The 25,785-nt window shown below is 42.8% G+C and overlaps 1 protein-coding gene across 2 annotated transcripts in view; it reads left to right on the forward strand.

Moving 5' to 3' along the window:
- Window positions 1-6,673: 6,673 nt before the first annotated feature.
- alcama (activated leukocyte cell adhesion molecule a) overlaps window positions 6,674-25,785 on the forward strand; it is a 178,068-nt gene continuing 158,956 nt past the window's right edge. The window contains exon 1 of one of the 2 annotated variants that reach the window (XM_079565646.1): window positions 6,674-6,927. In XM_079565646.1, the coding sequence (XP_079421772.1) occupies window positions 6,870-6,927 (58 nt within the window). In that variant the 5' untranslated portion in view covers window positions 6,674-6,869. The remainder of the gene's footprint in view (window positions 6,928-25,785) is intronic. The other variant, XM_079565647.1, reaches the window with a different exon arrangement.

Below are 25,785 nucleotides of genomic sequence, written 5' to 3' on the forward strand. Positions count from 1 at the left end.
TGCAGGACCACAAAACAGGAAGAATGATATAGACTATGTAGAGGATATGCAGATGACCTTCCAGCATGACAACAGAAGCCAAAATGGGGGTGAATGTTATCTTATCAAAGCTAATATCATGATTTTATTAAAGTATGTAGATCAGATTTGGCTAATAATTTGGTAATGCAAACTCCTGATACACAAGTTTAGAATAATGATCAAAAGCTTCTCTCTGACTTTCTGAAAAGGTGACCTTGCTTGCGCTGTTGTACATATTGTTAGGTGCAGGTTTGGCTCGGGCGAAGAGGGGGAGCAGATCATTTGAAATACGAGCACATTCTTGTTTTTATCTATTCGACACCCATGAGTTATCCAGCCAGTGTGCGGACAGACAAGAGAAAAACTAACAGTAACGACCAATCATTCCTGATACTGACGCTATTGTGCACCAGCTGAATGAATTCGGATGATTACAGGAGCCCTCAGTCATGACGTCTTCCATTGCTGCTTTTTAAAATTTCGACTTGCTCTCAGTGAGAAGCGTCTCCTTTGCATGTAAATTGACTAAACTGATCATGAGGGTTTTGGCTGGAATTTAAATCTTTCATTCACGCGGAAAGTATATCATTCAGCGGTAGCTTGTTACAGATTTTCTTTCAGCAATTAGCTTTGGCTGATGTTGTCTTGGTTAAATACAAGATGCTGGAAATGGGACGATGCGCTTTTGTCAATGCACTGTGTGTTACGAACCAAATTTCATTCTGACATTTGGTGAAATATTGTGAAAAGTTCTTGGATGTCGGGCTCTAGTGCTGCTCTGTCCTGTCCAGGCAGAATGCTGAACCACTTTTGCCCCACGATTGACAATGAAAACTGTGGATTTCTGCAGTTTGGGCTCAGTGTATCATAATATTTAAAGGCATACTGTGTAAAATGTTGGATTACACTGTTCCTAATCTAAAAAAAAATGTCTATTTTTGCAACAGGTTATCAAAGAATGGACTTGTACGAGGATCTAACCATTAATCTCATAATTGGCTGCCTTTAGTCAAAGTCTCCATGGAGCTCCCAGTAAAGTCACAGTCAGATCTTAGGAGAGATAAGCATTTTTCAACAATAAAAACATCTGTAATAAAGTAAATGTGTGTATTCTATTTTATTAAAGCTACTCTAAGCGATCCTGTTTTGCTGGACTGGCACGGTTGCATTCCCACATTGCATTGCTAGATGCGCCACTGTCACAAACAATGAGACAACTTTGTACCGCAGAAGGAGACTGGCGCCGTATCTCCCTCACCCCCCCCCCACTACACGCCTCAGCCTACACCCCTCATCGTGAACTGACAAACATCTGACCGACCTGCTCTGATGCAGCTGAAATCTTCAGGAAATGTCCGTTTGTTTGATAATCCAATATCCACAGGGAGCCGTCAGCTCGATTTTTCCTCATTATGATCACAAAGCACCGAGAGGCTGAGACGTTTAACGGTTGCAGGAAAAAAAACCTCTGCACTGAAAACTTTTTTCTAAATGGAAGTATTATGTTCGAAAAGCAAAAACCAACAATTGGGCAGGGTTCATTACTCACACCTAATATTTTTTCCCCCAGCATTACTAGATAAGGCTTAGCTTACAATAAAAGATCAAATAAGAAATAGTATGTCTGTTTACTAAGGGCTTGGAGGGCCTCTGATGCCCCCACTAGGCTCCGGACCTCACTTTAGGAACCACTGCTCTGCATCAACCTATATCATTCAAATGAGCAGAAATGCATGTGCGGCAATTTACCTCACGTCGTACCTTTATGAATCCAGAACCAGGCGCTCATTGTCCTTGCTCTTGTACGTGCTGTTTGCAGATGACTTTCATCCACATGACAAGCTTTGTTTGGCTCTTTCTGAGAATAATGGGATGAAATTTCCTTTTCGCCTCTGCTGAAAACGGCACCGTGGATTCAAAGGGAACCTCCATCAGCGAGGCGCTCGGTTACTGAGGGAGAGCATGCGAGAGAGAGAGAGAGAGAGAGAGAGAGAGAGAGAGAGAGAGAGAGAGATGTTATGAAAAAGATGACAAGAGATTCATCCAGACTTTGAACCTGCCCTGTGAGCAGAAGTGGGCAGCAGCGGAGCTTCAAAGTGCACAGAGGGCACCTGTGTTTTTCTCTTCCCAACATGCACGACCCGCAAACAGCAAAAGGTTCCACTCAGACTCATATATAGCTGTCAATATTAGCACAGCATTCAAAGCAGTTTCCATTATTTATTTTAGGCTCTGTGTATATGGTGGCTTTGCTTTGGTAATTCTTTCTATAGACCAGTAGGAGGCACTCTGATCATTCCCTTGTGCATGTACATTACTTGATGCTTAACTTGTGAATAAGCCCAGCTGTAATTTAGTATATTCATTACGCATAGATGTATTTATAAACTTCTCCTACCCCCGGTGCGTGCTGAATGTGGATTCCAGACTTTTAATTAAAGCACTCTACCAGGGGTTTAAATTTAAAATGAAAATAATCACTCACAGCCTTCATTAGTTCGTATTTACACCAAGTGCAAACTGTATTGCCTATAGAAGAGTGTCTCACAATGGGGATCGCAACCCTCCAGGGGGGTCTAAGACAAAAAATGCAAATTCCCATACTACTTCCTTAATAACACCAAATATAGATTGTATTCACGATTCGCACACAGAACGATGAACCTTGTTAGCAAAGCAGCACGCCTATTTGATGAGTAATTGTCATGCTGCACATCCTGCGTCTTATTATATTCGTTTTGCAACCAGATGTGGATTCATCTGATTTATTTTCATGCCTCACCAACCCTAACACATTTGTCCCAATATCCCAGGTGCAATTGTTTTCATTTACTGTTATATCTCCTCTTTGTTGTGTGGACACTGATAATTATTCCAATCTCCATCTGCGGGGTGGTGGAGCAGCGCTGTAATTCTCCCTGATTATAGTGTAATCTTTCAAACGCCGCCGTGCTCTACCTGTCCAGCAGATGCCCTCGCTGGGACGCCCGCTCTAATGATCACCTGACTGCCCTTGCTGTGGACTGCCTGTCCGTGTGATGCCTCCCTCCTGGTCATTATAGCGCTCTACAGTACACAAGGCTGAGCTGACTGGGTGGACTCTTGCTGCAGGTTACAGGACCACGCTTTAGGAAGCCAGGCTTGTTTACAGTCACCGCTGTGGGCTACCTGCAGAGTGACCCGGTCTTTACAACGCTCTGTAGAAGGACAGGAGCATGGCCTTCTTCAAAGATCACTTTTATTCTGCCTTCATTTGCCAGACAACTTGGTGAAAACACTGCTGGCTTCTGCTTGCTGCAATACATAGCCTTATGTCAGACGATACAGCACACATTTGTATTCTATAATTTACACCTGGTATGATTAAAAGACTAAATGACTTGAGCAAATATATCTCCTCATACAGTGTTTGCTTATTTCATGCCGCTTTACTCACGTGACCGCCGTATTGTCATATCATTTCAATGGCTGGATGAGTCCAGGTCAAGTATTCTCCGGGCCAAGTCCACACCACTTAAGTATCCTTGAGTGTCAGCTTTTCGCACGGCAGGCAGACCTGTTTATTCATGAAAACAAGTCAGAATGTGATTTTCTCCCTACAGAGCTATGGGGAAGAGCAGAAATTTAAAGTATTGGACATTGATTTGACCTTTCCGTTGATTAACATACTGTAACACGCTCCTATAGCGCTCATCTAAAACAGAACATTTCTCTAGCTTTAAAGGAGATGTATTACAAGGGAATGTAAAAGTCTACTGTCACTTCAGGATTAGAAGCAGAGCTACTTAGGCTACTTTCTAAACCCAAATGTGTGGAATTGATTGTATATGAGGTAAAAACTGTCATTTTTGTGCAACAGGTGCTCTTAACACTTTTAATCACTGGTCATTACTTCCAGCACTAAGCCACATGGATCACATTCAAATAGCCTATATGATCTGAAAGTTACTGCAGTAAGTTCGGCTGCACACAGAGTAATTTCTTAAAGGCACTACCTGATTGTGCTCTGGTAGTGAAATTGAATTTGTCCTACTTTAGTATGTTGTAAACTCAGACAACACTGTCCATCTAATTACAAAGCATTTGCATATATTTCATTAACTTGCAGGCTAGTATTCTGGCATTTCTGTGAAGGTGACCCTGCAAGTTGTGAGAAATCTGCCCATAAACTTGTCCCTGTGTGGAATTGGGATGCTACAAATGTGTTAGTAAAGTTAGGAATGAGTTCGGACCACAACTCACATTTTAATTCAGTGGCTTCCTCTTTCAGTGTTTGAAATAAAAAATCAGGTAAAGGGTCTCAAATTCAATGCTATTTGGACTATGAGCCCAGTTTGCGGGAGACATTCATTAACACAGGCCTGGAGGGTGCAAACTCGAGACTTAAAAGAACAGGTCACCGTTTTTACCTACCGAGATATCTTCTTACCTGAGCTTAGACGAGTTGATACCTGTCTGGTCTTTGTGCGTGCGCTCAGTCACGCAAAACGACCAAAGATGTTGTTAGCATTTGGCCTCTCCCAGTGTATTCCTATAGCTCCAAACGGGGGTGAAGTTGGAAGCGACCACGCTCTTACACGGCACACACAAAGACCAGACAGGTACGAATCAACTCATCTAAGCTCAGGTAAGAACTTATCACAGTATGGAAGAACTGTGTGCGCTCAGTCACGCAAAACAACCAAAGATGTTGCTAGCATTTGACCTCTCCCAGTGTATTCCTATAGCTCCAAAAAGGGGGTGAAGTTGGAAGCTACCACGCTCTTCCACGGCACGCACAAAGAGTACAAGTACAAGTACGTATCAACTCGTCTAAGCTCAGGTAAGAACATATCACCGTAACAGGAAAAACGGTGGCCTGTTACTTCAATATAATACTTTACAGTCCTCTGGCACCCCTGAAGGACACTGACCCCGCACTAGAGGCATATGCTAAAATTACTATCTTATTAAGCCTGTACGACACGACACCGTATTTGCGCTCAGGGATAGAGAGCAAAGCTGTTACATTTCTCAGAACTTATGTGACTTTGTTAGAACATAATGATGATGCCACTTATAAATAAACGTGAATGCACAATGGGAAGTCGCTTGATGCACGCTGCTATCCATTTCACGCATTTGTGGCGAACTCTATAGCAGGCTAAACGATTTGGGATAGATGTCTGCTATAAACGTTTGAATAGAGCGAGCTGGGGCATAGAGGTAGACTAATAGAAAAGTTGGCGGGAAAAAACCTACTCTGTCCTCGTCCCTTTGAGCGGCACGGGCACTGTGCAGGTCTCACGAGGGCCCTGCACAGAGCACGCACGCGCCACCAAGCAAAAAAAAAAAAAAAAAAAACCGCTCTTTTGTCGCGTGCAGCGTTTCATCAGGAACACGCGCTTCCGAGAACTCGACCGCGTGGCTCCTTTTGTAAATTGCTACCAGGAAGAACAGGTGAGCTAATTGGTGTTAGTGCTAGATCGTATGCTCCGGAGGGACGGTCTGCTGTGAGTTTGTATAGATCTATGAGTTGTTTTGTCTAAAAATACAAATAATCCTAATCCAAATCCTTAAAGTTAACCCCTTAACTCCCACCTGAACCGAGCACATTTTCTCCAGTTTGGCTTTACCCCAGTCCAAAAGCTTCTGGAGAAAAGTGATGGAAAAAAAAAAACAATGATGGAAATGTGACAAAAAAGTGGGAAAACATTGACAGAAAAGTGACGAAAAATGTATGAAAAAGTGGCAAAAATGTCACAAAAATGTCTCAAGAAATTGACGAAAAATTGACGGAAAAAAAATGACAAAAATGTGACAAAAAATGGATTAAAAATTGACAAAAAAATGACGAAAAAAATGACAAAAATGTGACAAAAAATGGATTAAAAATTGACGAAAAATTGACGAAAAAAATGACAAAAATGTGACAAAAAATGGATTAAAAATTGACGAAAAATTGACGAAAAAAATGACCAAAATGTGACAAAAAATGGATTAAAAATTGACGAAAAATTGACGAAAAAAAATGACAAAAATGTGATAAAAAATGACAAAAAAGTTACAAAAATGAGTTGAACACCCAACAAAAAAATATTGGAAAAAAAAATCTGATGACGTGAGGAAAACGATCCTCTCGGTTCAGGCGGGAGTTAAGAGGTTAACCATTTCCCTGGCCCTAACCTTAATTTGTGTCATGACAGACTGTCCCTCCGGAGCATATACGATCTAGCACTAACCGTACTTTAACGCAAGGCATTCATTATAACATAGTTGGGAAGTGTTTCACGACTTGATTTACGATTCGGCTCATGATTATATAGGTCATTCCACATACAAGTTTGGCTGCATTGCTAAAAATTGATGACTAACTAGAATAGCCTTTAATAGTTTGCTCTCTTTTCTCCACAGGCGCAAACCGATGACCACCGAAACTCGCTGCATATTACGCGTCAGTGCTCTTTAAAAATCATAGACACGCGGCCCCTTTTGTTCACACTGTGATACTAAAAGGGGATAATTTTTTGCACGTTCTCCCGTAAACTCTTGACAGCCGTGTTGTTCTCCTCCCGCGCCTGCAGGGGGCATTGTTTTCAGGCCAAAAGCCCCGTGGTGCTGCTCGTCCCTCCTCCTCCTCCCCTCCCTCCTCTCTGCGCTCTATCCCTGCGCGCTCGGCTCCATACTCTCTATTTCACCTGCGCGCCGCCGCTGACTGCACGACTCCCCGGGTTGCGTTTCGGACTTTCCACGCCGCCAGTGACATATCTCCGGGCTGTATTTGACCCCCCCCCTCGCTCCTCTCTTCAACTCGCCGTTTGTCGAAGCCCGTGTGAGGTTTTCCCTGGACCTTGAAGTACTTTCTAAGGATGGAGTCGGCTGCTTTCCTGTTGCTGTTCGTCAGCGCCGGGACGCTTCTTCTTCAAGGTAAAACTCCCGTTCATCTCACACAGCAGTCGCATCGATCTGGATGAGGATGTGTTGTGGTTTGTATCGGGCGAGTTGTGCGTTTGATCAGTCTTTCTTTGTGGCTACACTGCTGAAAAAACTCCACAGTAGCGAGTAACTTGCACCTGAAGTTATCGCTTTGACAGTGTGATGAATAAGCTCTGGCTGCCGCAGATGTTTGAAGACGATTGGATTGATCAAAGCTCAAAATGCTCTTTTTTTAATATAATATAGACCGGTTTAGTTTAGCACTGTGGCGCGTAGGCTTCCCAGAAACAAATATTCACGTCCGTAGGTTATAAACTTCATTTTGCTACAGCCTCCAGCTACGAGTTTTGACGAGAGTTTGCCCGCCCTCGCCTCTGCAGCGTAGACTGTAAATAAACAGGTGGGTAAACTACATACAGGTGGGCCCAGCCTGCGCAGCCTCGGGGGTAATGGTTTTAATGAAGCCCACTCCCTGTCCCTGGCCAAACAAACAGGAGCTCTCCCTCCCTCCCCGCACCTCCGCCTGTGGAGCGGTAATGCGGTGTCATGGTGCTGAATGTGAACCCTGGGGTGAAGATGTGGTCGCTGTTATCAGATCATTTGTTTGTAATTAGTGGCTGTGGTTGTTTAGATCCACTTGTAACTCAAGCCTCTGTTTGTGTGTCTAAAGCGTGGCTTCGTTTGTGCAGCCTGTTTAATGTTGGCTGTTTAAAAGAGACTGGAGAAGGCAATACGAATGCCACACACAGTTAATGGCCTTTGTGTTCATGTGACTCTCTCCACTCGCTCCAACACTCGGAGAGAGCTGATATAGAGACTCATGGTGCTCTAATCTTTTCCCACACAATCTAATAAGAATAGCCTGGTATGTTTGTAATCTGAATGATAATTCACAAAGCAGTGCATGTGAATCCTGCAGCCCCCAGGGCTGTGTAACTCCTATTTTAGGACTCAGCCCTCAGCCCTGTCTAATTTCAAAAGCTGATAGCAAGTCTTTTCTTGGTGGGAAAACAAGGCTTGTTCTCTTGAAAAGCGTCTCGAACTATCAGCAGCACTGGCACAGTGACAGGGGCGAGTGTCACTTACACAGGATAAGTGAGAATAAATGTTTTTTTTCACTGGCCTTATCTCTTGAGTTGGGTTTGTGTCACTGGCCCTCTCTTGGCATTCACAGAGCTGCTCTTTGTCAGGCGGCTGGAGGGCAGGCAGCCTGTCTGGCCACTGCCTCTGTGGGTGTGTGTGCGGGGGGTGCTGGGCGGAGCGCGGGGTGATTGGTGGTTTAGCCGGACATGGCCAGGGGCTCCATCTCCATCACTTGATGCTATCTGCTACGGCTCTGCTCCACTGACTTCACTGAGGCAAAGGGGGACACTTTTTTCTTTCTGTGGTCACATTTCATTCATGATGAAATCCATATTTATCCCCAACATAATGACAGATAGTATTGGTGGCGGTAGCAGCCCAAGTCAGTTTCCAGCTTGATCTGTAGCATTCCACACATCAAAGGCCGAGGACTTTCAAAGCCAGATTGAGACTCAGAAGTCTGAAGCCACAGGAGGCTTTCAGGGTGACTTTAGAGTGTTGAGATGAGAGAGATACGGTTGAAGCGGGTTGTGAAAAAAAAAAACAGGTGAAAAATAAATATTGTTTGCATCATTAGTGACTTGTATTTTAAGAAGAGGCTCTGCACATTGTAAGACTTGGTACAATCAAACACTTTCCACGATTGCTTCACTGTTGCTTCGATTATGGTGAACCATGTAAACTGTAACTTCTCTATTCTTGGTAAAATAGCAGAAATGATCCTTATGCTTTCTTGGATATATGACTGAGTTCCTAGACATGTCTTGTATGTTGTTGTAGCACCACAGTAACATCCAGAGTAGACTCACTCAGGCAAGTTCAGACATGTGGGACTCCCATCAGACGGCTCTGTCATCCCTTAAAGGCAGCTTCTTTCCAAAGCCAGAGACATGATGCTCCAATGTGCCGCTCAACGAACAGCACATTTTGATTAGAAGCAGGCTTTGAGACTCATTGCTGGCAAATGTTATTTCACATCCCTTCTAATGAATGACAGGTCACAAAAAGTGTGGCTCGTGTTCTGCTTTAAAGTGGCATTAACAGGCATCACCAAATGAATAAGTGGAAGTCAGTGGGATGGAAAAGTGATACAGGGTTTTCACATCACATGTTTAGATTTAGACACTCATGGGGATCTACTGCCATGAGACAAATGGATTTCACATATTTCTTCAAATTGTACGGCGGTAGTAAAACTTCTTCTTTTAAAGGGACTATACGGAGTTTAAAAATGTAAAAAATATGTATTTTACTCCCCATACATGTTCCAACCATGTCCTAATGAATGAGCCCAGACCTGTTCACCACAACTGCCACTAAAATCCTGCACTGTCACTCAGAAAGGTGTTAATTCGGGTCCGAAGTGCCGTTACACGTATGACCTGAGGTGGCAGTAGTGAGTATGAAATGGCGAACTTGCATCTAAGCCCCTTTAAATACGGCAATGTTTTGGGATATTGCACTCAATTTCTTTAACCCATGAATTTATCACTTTATCACAATGGAATAATTGTAAACCTTGACGTCATTGTAAAAACAAGATAAAAAGAGTCAGATTATTAAAGTGATAGTCTGTAAGTTTGCAAAGTGAGGAGACATCGGGTGAAATGTGAAAGTAAACTCCTCCCCTCTTGGACCAGAAAGCCCTCCTTAGTTTGCAAAATCAGGAGAGCAGGAACAGAATTTTCAAAAGTAAATGATCAAGCTCCTCCCCCTCCCTCCTGATTGGACCTGACAGGCTGGTTCAAAGGAGAAGCACGTCTCATTGGTCAATGCGGGAGGAGACTAGACCCTAATTAGCTGAAGAAATCTGGGAAGGAGGGACTTTACAAAAAATAATTTAGGTATATTTGTACTTACTTTACATCAAAATGCAAAACGATGGTCGATTTTGCACATTTAAAAAAAAAACTTTAGCCAAGTTTCATGCTTATATATCAGAGGCTATAGATTTGAATATCGTCGACTGGACCGGGTTGATTTTGAGGATGTCCTACCATCTTCACAAACTTCTCTCTCAAGTTGTAAGACCTAGATACCTATTTAAACTAACAGACCAATCGCAGTGAAGTGAGAACACTCTTATTAACGTCTTAATGGTGATATAAATGTAATAAGTCTGCCTCTACAGTCTATTACTAAACTCACCTAAAAACCTACCGAAAAAAAAAAACGACAGAATATTTTCAACACTGTCATCATCTCTGCTATTTTGACCCCATAATAGCCCGGACACCCCTCTCCCCTCATTATAAATTGACTCACTGAACTTGCTTAACTGAATATTAACCAGACTAGTCGGTCTCTACCACATCAGACGGAAACTCTTGACACATATCTTGATCTGAGCGGACTGTACATTTCCCTGTTAACCATTCCCATCACTGCACCGGCCCCCGTTACCCTACCTGGCCCTTTGGTGTGTTGCTTTGATCCCAGCCAAGGCCAGATTATAACTCACAGCAGCCAGTCTGTAATTATATTCCACACACATGCGCTTTGAAATGGATCTAAGTGGCAGAAATGCTTGAGGAGGATGGCATATCTACTCCATCATTTAGCGAGTGAACACTGGGATTTCACAATTTACAATTTTAGCTCTTTAATTAGACTTTTATTCATGTTGTATAACAGTCGCATGGCTCTATATGTGTTATGCAACCTGAGCAAATACTTTTAATCTTACAGCGTCTGAATGTTCTTCTACAATAGGGATAGGGCATGCGATGCAGATGATTGGGACCTAGTTTATGGTTAATATCTCTTTAATAGCTGGACCTATCCACATGAAACAAAAGCAAGGGTAAAGGTATATGTTTTATGTTGTAATAAAACAGGGATTTGGCAACTGGCCCTTCAGTATAGGACTCTTTGGCCCCGAGGAGGATTTTGAGAAATACTATTCCACACGCCAGAGATCGAACACCTGCTTAAGTACTCAAGGAAGGAGGAATCAAAAATGAAGAATATTTTTCATTTAGTGATCACATATATCAGTTGTTAATAGGATTGTGATGGGATTTACAGCACTTTACTGTGAGTTCATTTCAAAGAGCCGTTCATAAGACAGGCCCTTTTTAAAGTACATTTTTTATAACGCCAGCCAGATCACTCACAATATCTTAGACGCGATCGATAAAAGGCACACTTTTTGAAAATCATGTCTGTGAATATAATCTTGCACCGCGACTGGGGATGTCAAGATTAATCGGTTTTCCAATTACCGCAGTTAAAAAAGTGCACGGTAGGTAAATCGTCAGCATTTTATGACATACGGTAAACCGCTGTCACGTCTCCTGAGCCGTAGCGCATGTGTATCTGTGCCAAACAGTGCACACTCACCGGTAAAGCCTGAAGAAACAGCATCCAGTGTTAAAGCAGTACTAAGTAACTTGTGCCATAAGCGTCACTGCAGGTGTCGTAGCATGTTACGTTTGTTAATTTATTATTTTTTATCTCAAACTTGGCTGTAAATACTGTTTAAGTGGTGCTAGCCTGCAGTTAGCTTTGCCCGTTAGCCTTTTAGCTTCTTCTTCATGATTCCACTAGTGTGTATTGGTGGCTCTGGGTCGGAGCAGGAAAATCTGCAGGTGTGGTTTTCTGGCCAGAGACACCAGGGGGAGATGAAAGACCCCCCAATCATCCCATTATCACTTGTATTACCCCCAGAGGGACGACAAAGAGGATTTATTAAGGTAAACAAGTTACTTATTACTGCTTTAAATCCACCCCAAAACACATGAAGTCAGCGGAAAGCTCAATAATCCAAAATGCAGAGAGCAAATCTGGGAGAGTCCCAAAGCACCACGTGCTGCTGCGTTTGTATCAAGGTAAAAACGAAAGTGAAACTGTGTGAGGCAACGCATGGAAATCAGCTGATTCATTTGTTTAGGAACTCTTGTGTAATTATAGTGATTCATGAGACACATAGGAGAGGAACATCTTTTGAAAACATTCACAACAATTTGCTTCGTTTAGAGAGGGCAAATATCGATATTCTTTTACCTACGTATTTCATTTCTTTTTTTTTGCCAGGGTATAGCATAAAGATAAAAGATAACTTAGGCTAAAAATTCAGTAGGTTTGCAATTAAAACGTGACATCCCATCCCTAACCACAACTAATTGTAACTAATCCATCCGTTGTCCCCCACTTGCACTTTCAAACACACTTTCTTTCATCCTGGTCTATTGTACATGTTTTTAGTGATAGGGAAAACCGGAGTGCCCAGAGTAACACGGGGAGAACATGCAAGCTCCACACAGAAAGTCCAGGTGGAAAATCGAAACCAGTGCCTTCACAAAAACAATAAAACTTGCAGAGCTTCCCGCTAAATCAATGAATTGTGTATTATTGTGTTGTACTGGCCCATTCACTCCTTCTAGAATGTTTCTTTCGATTCTAGCCATCTGCGTCTCCAAACATGACTGATTCATTGTGTAGTGGGTAAATTAGGACGTCGTTTCAAGTGAGTGAAAGAACCACAACCCATAATATAAAAGCAGGTAATCCAGACAACATAATAAGCGTGGTATGCACGTTTCTCTCGCTCTGGGGGACAGGACAGCTTGAAACGCTACCTCCCTCTGCCCCGACTTGTAGCCCGGGTCGTAGTTTTCTGCAGGGGAAATACCTCGGCGGGGGTTCGCGGCGGTAAAGGCTAAAGAATGGGGGGGATATTGGAATATGTGAGAGTTAAAAAGGCGGGAGGCTTTATGTCCACCCCCCCCCCCAGCAGCGCGATTTATGAAAGGTCAGAGTCCGTTTGAAGCCCCATCTAAATCTTTCCGTCAGATGGTTCTAGTTTGATGCGCTGTTCAGAGGGTTTGGTTTCCCCCTCCCCCCCTTTCCCGTTCAGTCATGTCCCATAAACTTCTCATCATTCACCTCTGTTGTGTAAAAGGGGTTAAAGTTGATAGTGTTGTTTGCCCCAGGCTGAAAATAAGGCCAATTCCCTTGAGATTAGATCACTTTGATTGTCACTAGCTCCCATGACAAATCTCTCAAAAGGGAAACACACGAATCATTATTAAAAAAAAAATCGAGACACATCACCAATTTTCCCCTGTACTCTTGCCTTTTATTATGTTTTTGGGCCTTTTACCATGTTATGATACCGTAACCTGTTTTGTCTCATCCATGCGTGCTAGAAGAGTCCTATATTCAGCACATCTTTGCCTTTAAGCGGATTATCTCCAGTCCATGCCGTCCCTGACACTTTTTTTTGTGCAGAAATTTGAGCTGCATTACTTGTACCTACTTTACATTCACATATTATATAAGTCATAAATCATAAAACGACTGTACCAATGCTATGGTGATGGAAGGTTTTTCACAGATTTGAATCTCTTAAATATTTTAATATCAGAGTAGGAACTATGGCATGATATTCGGTTAGGTTGTTACAGGCCTGAATATTCTAAAATGATCTTGCAATATTCTACCAAACCAAGCACAGTACGATACTTTGTTTAAAGGGACTGTACGGACTTTAAAATGTTAAAAATAAGTATTATCCTCCCCTACATGTTCCAGCCATGTCCTAATGTGTAGAATAAGCTCAGATATATTCACCAAAGCCTCTAAAATCCTGCACTGTCACTTAAAAAGGTGTTAATTCGGGTGTGCCGTCATGCACAAGCTTAATATAGAAGCTGCAGTTACGTGGAAAACCTGAGGTAGCAGTAGTGAGCATAAAAATGACCAACCTGCATCTAGTCCCTTTAAACTAATTATGCCAAAAAAACAAGACTTAAAAATAGAGATGTATCTATTGATAAACTCTTGGATAAACATTTCACAAGGATGCCTTTTCTACACTAAATATCCTTGGGTTTATTACATTAATGTAAGCAACTCACATGAAGTGACCTGATCATTACAGATATGTTAGATCTGTTATTACTTAAATACAAACACTTGGCTTCAGCAGTGGTTATTTTATTTTATTAGGCTTCTTTAGGTATTTCTATCATAGTTTCTTACCCAGCCTTAATTAGTTTTCGTTAGCATTAAAATGCACCCACTAGCTTAAGCATTTAAAATGGTATACAGCCTGCCCATATTCACTTAGATTTAGGTGGTAAAAGTTGTGTTTTTAAGGCGTTGAGAGCCAAAACTGGAATCGGTTCAGTATCAGACATTTGTAGCCGATACCCGATATCGTATTTTTTCCCAGTATCGGCTCCGATATCCGACACCAGTATCGGATCGGTGAATCCCTGTAAAAAAAAAATGCTGAACTGGTGCCAAAACAAGGCTAGAAAGGAACTAAAGCAGAAATATCATGACCACTCAGATCAGATGAAAGAGCGAGTTTGCGATGTGTTGCGGCACTTAACAATAATTAGCGCTAATAGATTGTGCGGCACAAACACCAATGCCGTCTCTTGTATTGGAGTTTGAGTACATGCAAAAGTATCCTGAGTTCTTGTCTTTATTGCCACTGCAGTGAACAGGTCATATTTCTCCTCCTCCCGAGTCTCTTGGCATTACAACAATCAACCTTGAGTTTTGAGCCCCACATCACAAAAGCCCTCCGCGTCCCCGGCACACCTCATAGAGCCACTGTAAATCTGTGGCTCCGCGCATAATGATACAATCACAAATCAGCCTGTGCTCCTGCGTTTGTTGGCGGTAATGCTGCATGTTGCCTTGGCAGTAAGTCCGCTGTACAGTGCCATCACCTCCCTGATTGAGCACTTTCCTCCCGGAGGCGTGAGCTGGATTAACAGTTCAGTCGGCAGCCTTGACAGCTTCTACGCCGCACCGGTTAATTAATTCACTTGTTTTCCCTCGTTCTCATGTATATGCAAAAACACTGCGTGCAACAGAGAAGACGCGAGAGGGACGGCAATTGGATAATCTTTTAAATTCCGGGGTTTTTCCGGGGTTTAATAAACACCTTTGCCTTAATATTTCTTGCAGGATAATGTAACTACATGTCTCGAAAACACCACCGGCGCTTAGCTATCATGAAAAGAGACACGTTAGAAAAACACTGGCAGTTACCACCAGGCAATTTAACCTTGATTTGACCAAATATTTAGGATTATTGAAACATGTGGGAATGAAACAAAAAAACTCTAGGCATGTTTTTGAAGATGAAACACTACACAGTCAAAAGCATTGATTTTTCATGAAGCAATCCCTTTAATAATGTGCCCACCTCGTTGTTGTGAAAGTATGTGCAGCGGTTTTGTGCATCGAGGTTCGCTCACTGGGTTTGAATCACAACTAGGTTTTGTAAATGAGAAGCCTTGACCTGAGGAGCAAACTCCGCGGCGGAGCAACCTTAACTTTAACACCTTTCGAAAGCCTTTCTGCAGATTAAAAGACTGCCTCTGTCTAAACTGTTATACAAAGGGACATATATGCTGCGTCCACGGAAAGCCACTCCAAAGGTTTCTATCTGCGCGGACGCTAAGCGAAGCAGCCAGCAGATCCAGCGTCGGCTGCTGAGGCAGGTTCACATGCTGCTCAGCACCGGGGCGTGTGCCAAACCCCAGTGCGCTAATATGCTTTATGACAAAGGGGCGAAAGGAAACCTGTCGCCACAATTTAATTTAGATAAATGGAGCCTCTTAATGTTTATGAGACGGTGTTTTGGCACAGGCTCCCTAGTAAAACAGGTAATACCCCATTCACAAGTGCACAACGCAGCAGGGAAGAACGCAAACGTGGACTATGACCATCTTGAAAGCATATGATTTGCTCAGTGGGGATTAGCTGTGGCAGTCCCCCTTTGTCAAGCTTGGAAGTGTGTCTAATGCGAGAGGCCCTGTGTAAGAGAGGGACACTTGTCTGGGCCTTCCCCCTTTCCTGCTCTGTGTAGTCTACGCAGACATCACCTCACTCACCAGCAGATCTAAAAGGGGAAGCCTAAAGTGAAAGTAACTGCAGTCATGGGAAAGCCCGGTAAACAACACCCTGAGCGGTCAGATGACTCACGGACTTATCACTGCACTTTGCCCGGGCAGGCTGCTTCCTCGTGGAAATGATGTCATGCGCAGAAACTCCTTTCGGCGGAGGAGTCCGTCCCCGGAAGCGTGACCGTATCAAAACGTCAAGTTAACTGCTGCGTTTGCTCCCAAGTCTCGACGGGAGGGCTGCAGCTTTGTTCAGCGCGCAGGAAAATTAAAATTCGATGAAGTCCACCTTCGCCAAGAAGAAAAGTCAGTGGGGAAACGCTGACGGCATGAGCCAGCGGTGAATGAAAGCAGTTAAATAAGTAGCGTTATCATCCCTCCGCATTGTGATTTATTGACTCGGTTGTTGACGGGAAAACAGGAGTCAAGGAATGCGGTGTGAATTTAATCGGGGGGTGCTTATATGCTGTGTTTATTTCAAACCAATAGAAAAGAGATTGATATTCCATTCGTGACGGCGCCTCTCCTCAGAAGTTAGAGGCGGTTTCCCTCCTCTCTGCCCTTCATCACAGCTTTTAAAGGAGCAGGTTACCGGGGAATGATTAGATTATCTATTAAGAAGTGTCTCCAGACAAGAATAGAGAGTGACAGGGAAGCTGTGAGCTGCGGGAGGCTGTTCATATCTATTCACAGGTAAAAGGACGTGAGGCCGCGCTGATAGCAAAGACATAAAGTCATAAAAATTCTTGACTCTGAAGCGCCGTGACAGTAAAAGGAAACACGTGTCTGCGCCTAACTTTTCGCTACTTTCTGGAAATCCTGCAGTCTAGCTATTGCTTCCTATAACATTACCATTCAAAGCCACGTCAGAGATAAGTAATAGCCGGATAACGGCATTTAACTAGATTTGTTTTTCTCTGGGTTTACACGCACAGGAGGGAATTGAATTATTGTGTCCCAGTCGTCCACTCAGACACAATCAATTTGTTTTCTTTCCTTAAAAAACATCTACAAAGAGACTGAGTTGTTTATTGTGCTGGATACTTGCAAACTTAGTTAATTTCCGACATAGGAGTGGTTTTGCTTTTCACAGCAAGGACCAACTCATAAATATTTGACCCGCCAAGTGCCATTAGGCCTAGATTAAGATCAAATCAAGACTGAACTGGGTCTGAAATACAACTTAATTGGTCTAAATTGTGTCTTAACTGTTTAAACCAGAATAACTCTTAATTTAAAGGGGGATATTATGCAAAATTGAGTCATTAGTGCATCTTCCAGTAATCTTTGGATCTTCTCCGGTGGCTATTCTTCGCATCGAAACGACTTCTCCCAGGTCCTATGTGTCCAGGGAATCCTTTTCTCATCTCCCGATCTCTTGCTAAGCTTAATCCTCTCATATCTTCACTACAGCCACCAGCAATGTATTTTTTTTCTTTTCTCTCCCTCTATATTGGAACAGCTGCGCAGGGAAGGGGAGCAAGAGGAGGGGGGAGTGGGAGGGGCTTATCTAGGCTCAGAGGATCAGGAAGTGAAACTGCTGGATAATTAGTTTCAGCTGTTTTAGCTCAATATTGTCTAACCAACAAAGTGTAAGATAGTGGAGATTATGTTTGAGATAATTATCAAATGCGTGGAAAGAACACAATACCCTCTTTGTAAATGCTTTACTACAACAAAAACAAAATTATCCTAAATTAATGAATAGTCAAAGTCAGTTCTCTACAGACAAACTAATTAGAGGTCGACCGTTTTTTCCAGGGTCGATGCCGATTTTTGGGGATTTTTATTGGCCGATATTTTTTCAAATGACTGGTCTATTATCCTGTAAAAACATAAATACTTGGCCTCTCCAGCAATGGCCGATTTTATTTCATTACTTTGATTCAGTCATAGTTTCTGTCCCAGCTTTGACTAGTTGCCGTTAGCATTAGCATCTGGCTTATAGCATTAGCATACTGTTGCAAGCCCCAGCATTTTGCTCAGCAATCGAAAATACAATTGCGGAGGTTGTAACTAACTCAGCGATTGAATTCTCCAGGTTATGTGCTTAAAAATGACATGCAGCATGTCCATGTTGACTGAGATTTAGTGAATCTTACTGTATATTTAACAAACTTGTAGCTAACCAATTTTCAATCAATCAATCAATCAATGGATTTGTGTAGCCCAATATCACATCAGGAGTTGCCTCACAGGGCTGCACCGAACATCAAGGCAATAAAACAGAGCAGTAAGTAAGACAATGTAAAGTTCAGGCGAATTAAGTATCCAGCGTGGGTGTCCCCTGTCCTTCGACTCTCCAGCACGACAAGGAAAAACTCAAAAACCCAGGGGGAGAAAAGAGAAACCTCAGGGAGAACAACAGAAGGAGAGATCCACTCCCATGGACGGACAGGCTATAGATACCCAGGGCCGATGGGAGTCCCTCAGCAGACGGCCAAGATCGCAGACCATCCAGTTGTTGTTTGAGCTTCAGTTCCTCTTGTCCAATCCCTCCGTTCGGCTGGGTTCCTCCGTTCGATCTAGACAGGCACTCCCGAGGGGGAGTGGGACAGGAGACACCATGTGAATAGTAATGAACAGACTACAGATAATTTTCATTGCGATGTTCCAATGCAATGGAATGCAAAAAACTGGAAGTCTCTATCACTTCGGTCCCGGAGATATCGGCTTTTATCAGTGCAAGATCGGTTGACCTCTGAAGCTAATGCCAATCTGAGCGGGGAAGAGAGTTTAACTATGGACAGTATCAGAACAAATTTGGTGTAAATGTCAGAGGAGCTTATCAATTGCTGTAGGAAGCTTGCAGAGAAGACTTGGTGGGTTTTTTGAGGTTAGAACAGATGAGATAAATATGCAGGACTATGTCTCCAAAAAAGTAGCTTGTACATGCAATGGAAATGTCATGGGTCTTACTTACAGAATTATAATTCTTGTGTACCAATTTGAAAGGTTTAAATACATTTTTAAAACTTTATCATCCTGAAAATGAGATGGGACCTGCTATTAGTCTAAGACTCCAAGGGAATTTCCTCACTTTCCCCCTAGGATTCCCTTCTTGCATGCAAATTGAAATTAAACATTTATCAAGATTATATTTCTTGTGAAAAAAAAAAGTCCAAGAATAAGCCGTCTCAAAGATTCTTCTTCATGTTTGCGGAGAGAAAAATGTAGCGTTTGATTAGAATCCCAAATGGCCTTGTTACATTTGCAATGAGCATTTTCAGTGGGGCGGAAAGGCTATTATTTATGAAGATAAGAGGTTATTTCTACCCACAAGCCCCAACCGAGCAGCTCAGAGAAGCTTGGTTAGATAAGCATTAAATAAAAGACAGAATAAATGTATTTGCAATGTGCTTTTCACTTTGTAGTCGCTGAATACATTAGCGAAAAGTACTTGAGTAATCCGATGTGGAAACTTAGCTCTGCACTGCGGATCACCCTCGGGACCATACACACAGATGCACTTATCACAAGGGCAGCACGATCTTTGGAAATATAACCAATTAAACATTTTTATTTTAGGTATTGAGATTGTGCCTGGATTTGAAATTCAAGTTTTAAAAGACCACTGCTCACACCGTAACCTCTCCACTTTAACCGAGCACGTTTTCATCAGTTCGGCTTTTGTATTTTTGACGACTTCTTGATGCTTTTTTGTCATGTTTTTGTAACTTTTTTATCGCTTCTTTTGTTGCTTTTTTCCCTCACGTTTTTGACGTTTTTTCGTTGTTGTTTTATGCTTGTTGTCGAACTGGAGATAATGTGCTATGGTGGGGGTTAAGAGGTTAAACATGTCCGAAAGCATTAATATTTAGTTAGTGAACTGTTCAGCCCTTCTTTCACTAAACTGGCTTAATCCACCGCTTTTCTCCTAAAAAACAAACTACATCCTCTCGCCCGTGTTACTTTGTCATGTTGTTAGTACACTGAACAGGCCTTTCAAACCGGCAATTAACTAACTATGTAGCTCTTCCACTCGAGAGATTTCTGAACTAAATATTTGAAAAGCTCCTGGGGCGCCTCTTATCGCGCACCCCTCAAACCCACAAATCAATAACCATGAAAGGGAAGGCGAAACCGGCCTCAAAATCCCAACAAGCAACCGTCATCCTCGCCGCCTTAGATGTCAATTAGCCGGATGTTGCCGAGAGTGGCCCCTGAAAGGAAGCGGAGAAGAAAGAAAATCCCATTGCCATTGAGCCGGAGAGGGTCTGCAGGAAAAAGCCATCTAGCAAGCAGCGGCAGCAGCAGCAGCCTCGTGGCCTCCCCGGAGATTTGATGTGTCAGACGACCGCCGGCTGGGGAGATCTTTATTGCACACCTCATGGGGAAATTAACTCTGGTCGGTGCGGGCATAATGAAGACATCGCTGTGTGCGTCCTATCTATGAATGCACGGAGATGCTATGCTAGTCTCGGGATTAGTGCAGATCTCCAAAGCATCCAATTATACCCCACTGAATAGGCGACCAGGATGCTGCGGGATAGGATAGCCGGCCGTTCTGTCATACACCATTTAACAAGCAATTTATCCAGCAGACATTAGAGAGATGAAAGATGGGCTAATAATCTACACAATACTGGCTTTATGCTGTGTTTGTTGTCCGGATAAAAAAAAACAAAAGAGACACCTCTACCCTACCTTTTCAGCAGACGACTTCACACTGAATACTCGCTGATTGCATTTGGGCACTAAAATGTACACACGTAAAACAACAACAGCAGACTATAAAGCCATGTTGATTTAGATTTGCTTGAAAAAGTAGGCATCCCCCCCCCCCCCTTTCTCCTTTTGACTGAAAGTGCCACGGCTCGAGACTATTGCCGTATAAAAATGTTGTTTTTGACAATCTGCACTGTTCTCGGAGATAGCCTTGGGACAGAAAGCATGTCCAACGCTCAAATCGCTGTCAATCTATCAACCCAGGGGAGAGAATGTCTGAAGTTGTTGCGCCATTGGACACTTGTATCAAAAGATTAGACCGTAAATCTTAAGCTGTGGAAATTCTCGTCAATTCCTGAGGGCAACATACACTGCCCGACGAAAAAAAGAAGTCCCCACCTGGATTTAACTAACTGTTTTGATCTGGGGTTGCTGCAGTTGGTCAGGTCTAGGATCAGCAACACTGTGTGCCCAAAGAATGAAACTAAGTAAATGGATTTCTTTTATCTGATAGCACAGGCATATTCCAAGGTGACAATGGCAGGATTCATCAGGCTCATATCGTGAAAGGGTTTCAGGGAGCATGAAACATCATTTTCAGTCATAGATTGGCCACCAAAGAGTCCAGATCTTAACCCCATTGAGAATCTTTGGTATGTGCTGGAGAAGGCTTTGCTCTGTGGTTACACTCTCCTATCATCAGTACAAGATCTTGTTGGAAATGAATGCAACTCTGGATCTTTTGGCATTGCAGAAGTTTATTGAAACATTACCACAGCTGTAATTTAAAGGCGGTCCAACATGTGTGACTTTTTTGTGGGTTTAAAACTGTACAAACAAAGACAAATAAAGACACAGTTTTTATTATTACGCTGTGCATGTGCTGCATTATATTCATTTTTTACTGCCCGGTGTTATGTTTTATTGCGAGCTAAACACACTCACATGTTTACGGACACAAGTACCGACGACATCGGATACTCCAGCATTTGACTTGTTGTTTGACCCTCATTCCTCAGAGGACCGGGTCAGCGATGCTCCGTGGCACTAAAATGGAAGTCATGCAAGCTACTGCATTATACTGCCATACGATACGTTCAGATACGTGCAACTGACAGCACGGGAAACATCTCTGATCGGTATCGAAAAAAAAACTAATGTGACATTTCGGGAGACGGTTCAGGAAGTTGATGAAGGGCATTTTTTCAGGGGCCCGATACATTTCTGAGTGGGACTTTGACAATGTGACCTTTTCAAGTGTTGCTTCTTTGTGCGGTCCACATAATGCAGCAGAATGTTGTATGTATACGTCTGAAGAGCTATATCGTTTTACAATTCAGTGGTAATTATTGCAAAGGCTTTCACAAAGTTGCCATCTGGACAGCCTTGTTGAGGATTGATAATGTTTCGCCGGGTGATTCCATGTTTATGACTGAGCGGCTCTTATGTCCCTAGAGGCTATAAGCGCTACTGCAGGTATCGTAGCATGTTGCGTTTTTTCACTCATTAATTGTCCGTGAGAGTAAATACCACGTTGACAGGAGAGAGGGATATTACAGTACATCCAATTACACAATGGAGATCTTTTTTTTTTCACTCATACTTGGCTGTAAATACTGTTTAAGTGTCGAGAGCCTGCAGTTAGCTTTGCCCGTTAGCCTGTTAGCTTCTTCTTTGTGATTCCATTAGTGTGTATTGGTGACTCCTACCCGGAAGCAGCAAGGTTGCAATTGTTGTTTTCTGGCCAGAGACACCAGGGGAGATGAAAGACCCCACAATCATTCCATTAACACTTGTATTACCCCCAGAGGGACTACGAAAAGAATTTATTAAGGTAAACAAGTTGCTTCGTTCTGCTTTAAGATGAACATTTCAAACTAGATCTCTTTTTTTCAGTCAGTGTTACAACAACAACAATGGAGCAGGCAACACAAGTGAAAGCTTATTGCACTTAAGTCAGACAGTTGCAGCCTTATAAGTTGGCGCAAGATTTTATTCACAAACACATTTTTCAAAGCGTAAATATCAGCCCCATTGTGATTTTAGATCATTTAATTAAATTTAATCGATAGCGTCTTCAATATCTTGTTGGTGTTATTAAAATTGTATATTAACAAGAGCCAGTCTTTTGAACAGCTCTTTGAAATGAACGGATCCATAAGACTCAGCTCAAAAAGCCGTAAATCCCATCACTAGTTTCGCCTCTCATCCAAGACACCTCATCCAAGAAGCTTTATCATCTCTGTGGTTGCGCTGGTATGCACACTCGATTTAAGCACTCTTGAGGCGAGGAGTTGGATTTACAACAGCCTCAACCCGTTTACCGTAAGCCAATTTTGACTAAACTAATTGTCTGAAACTGGGGTGAAACACTTTGAGTCATTGCTTTACATTTCATTTGCATAACCGAGCCATTGTTGTGATGGATTTGAGGAGAGTGTTAGAGTAAATGGGAGGGAAATTACATCTTAACCCCGCTTTCAGAGTTAGCGAAGCAGTTGGTTTTAGATCTAGATTATCTGACTTCACCGTGACCGTCGTTTGTCGAGCCGCCTCAGAAAACTCGGCTCGTCTGTCAGTGGACAAGCGGCGATCATCTTAAAAGCTTGTGAATGTGAGCGAGTGTCCGTTCTTGACATGCCAGGAGATCGTGTTACGCATTGTATACATGTTGGTAGGGCACAAGCATGACCGGGGGAGGCCAGGGGGCGCCGCGCTTCCCCTCTCTTCAGTGCTGCACAGCGGTGGGAATGCGGGGAGAGTCTTACTGACTAAAGCCCGGCCGATGCAGTTGCGAGCCGGCCATCGCAGGAGACAGCTAAAGTGGGTCATGTTGACATTGTTTGCTACTTTTTAATTGGCTCGTCTCGGTGGCTTCACAAGGCGTGCATGCATCTGGCATTTTCCTCCCCGAAGGTTGTTAATTCCTGATGAAAGGAGTCACCATGTTTTGTGTTAAGCCACTCCGGACTAAAGTGGCTGCCACCTTCGACGCTCGCAGCACTTGAGTCCTCGAATTCTTTGACAGATAATGGCCTTCTTGAACGACGCAAACAAACAGGGGCAAGTTAGCGAGTTGGCGAAGTGACTGACAGCTTGCAACACATATTTTTTAATTAAGTGCTGCTACTGATGAACAATTTCACTTTATCAGGGGATACTCACTGTTCAGGGCTGTAGAGATGCGATGGGGAACGGCTGCGGATTTGCAACGCCGCCTAATTAGCTCAGCAATCTGTATCAAGGAGAACGTTGATGGCGAAGTGCTTGTTTTTTTCGGTGGTCTCACTTGTTGAGAAATGTACGGAAAGATAAAAGAAAGACCACAAGTGGGTCAAGGAGAGCAAATTGAAAGGCACTGTACTGTATCCCTCCTTGTTGTTTTACTAGAAAGGCCTAAATGGAGTTTGTGTTTGCCTAAGCGTAGAATGATGAACACACCTTAATGCGCGCTGTAGTTAGTACACTGTATCCACATTCCCACACTCTCAAGAGTTGACAGACAAGGTCAGCGTGTTATTACAGAATCAATGACTCTTGTTGCATTGACAATAGTTCCTGCTGTGATCAAGCTTAAATGAATTACAGCAGGGCTGTAAGTCGAAAGTCGGGCTTCTTCGGTAAAATCGTACACTGAATTTGACATTTACTTTTCTTTTTGCGTGGTTATACTGTAAGATAAGATAAGGTCATTCTAATAATAAATTTGCCAGTGCATGTGTAATTTGAAAAACAGTACATTTTCAGAACAAACAAATCCACCTTCCTTGAAAAAACACTTTGTGGCATTGGGTTTCGATTTGCATTTTAAGCTTCACTTCACGGTGCATATTTTAAACATATGCAAAGATATGAACAGCTACAACAAGGTCAGCGCTTCGTTCTCTCCAAGTCGCTCCACCTCAGCACTGCCCAGGTCAATGAGGAACTCCTAATATTTCATAAGGAGATGGTAAGCGACTGGGGCAGTATTGAAATGATGTATTTTCCTCCCCCTGCATGTTCCAGCCATGTCCTAAGGTGTAGAATGAGCCCAGACCTGTTCACCACAGCTGCCTCTAAAATCCTGCACTGTCACTCAAAAAGGTGTTGCTTCGGGTCCGAATTACGAAGGTGCAGTTACATGTATGACCTGAGGTGGCAGTAGTGAGTATAAAATGGCCAACTTGCATCTAGCCTCTTTAAGCATTATATATCAATCACCAACTTCGCACAGTAGACAGCTTCAACTTAAGGAGGATTTTTGCCACATTGCGGAGCTGTATAACCTCTTAACCCCTACCCTAGTGCAGTCCAGCTTTACCCAAATCTAAAAGGTCACAGCCTATAGACCAGTGTAACACCTCATTTGAAAGCTAGGACCTACATAACTCATCTACTGTAAATGATCTTTTTCCTTGTCATCACTTTCTTGACTTTTTTTCTCCATTGCCTTTTTGTTTTTTGGGTTTAGATTTGCATTTTAAAGGGGCTAGATGCAAGTTATCCATTTCATGCTCACTACTGCCACCTCAGGCCATACGTGTAACTGCACCTTCTATATCAAGCTCGTGCATGACGGCACTTCGGACCCGAATTAACACCCTTTTGAGTGACAGTGCAGGATTTTAGAGGCAGTTGTGGTGAATATGTCTGGGCTCATTCTACACATTAGGACATTGATGAAACATGTAGGGGGAGGAAAATACTTAATTTTAACATTTTTAAACTCTGCATAGTCCCTTTAAGATTCACTTCACAGTACATACGTTAAACATGTGCAAAGACTGAATATGAACAGCTCCAACAACGCAAGAATCACAAACTTTTCGGGAACATTCTGTTCTAAAAGGCCTAAACAACAGGGTTTAGAGTTTTCACAGACAGAAGGGATATTTTGTTGCTACCTATAAAACTGCAGCCTATGTGAATTGATGATTGCGCCCATTCATCGGCTTCAGGGTCGAGAGTTTCGACAGAGGACTGCTCCCCAAGTGCGTCTCGTTATCATAATGCTTGTGAATGATCCCGCTGCCCCTGTTAAGAAGCCATCCATTTGCATGTAATCTGCATTTCGTCCCTCCTCCTTGAATAAACTTTAGAAACTTTTGGGATCTGCCCGGAATAAATGATCTCCCAATACAAAACTGACGTTCCCTCTTAGCAGCACTATGGCACCGATCGTCCGATGAGAATTCCAAATAGCGCGGACTAAAAGCGTGACCTTGAACTTTAGAAGCACATCAGAATG

Source organism: Gobius niger, assembly GCF_951799975.1.
Source record: "Gobius niger genome assembly, chromosome: 11".
Lineage (NCBI taxonomy): Eukaryota > Metazoa > Chordata > Actinopteri > Gobiiformes > Gobiidae > Gobius > Gobius niger.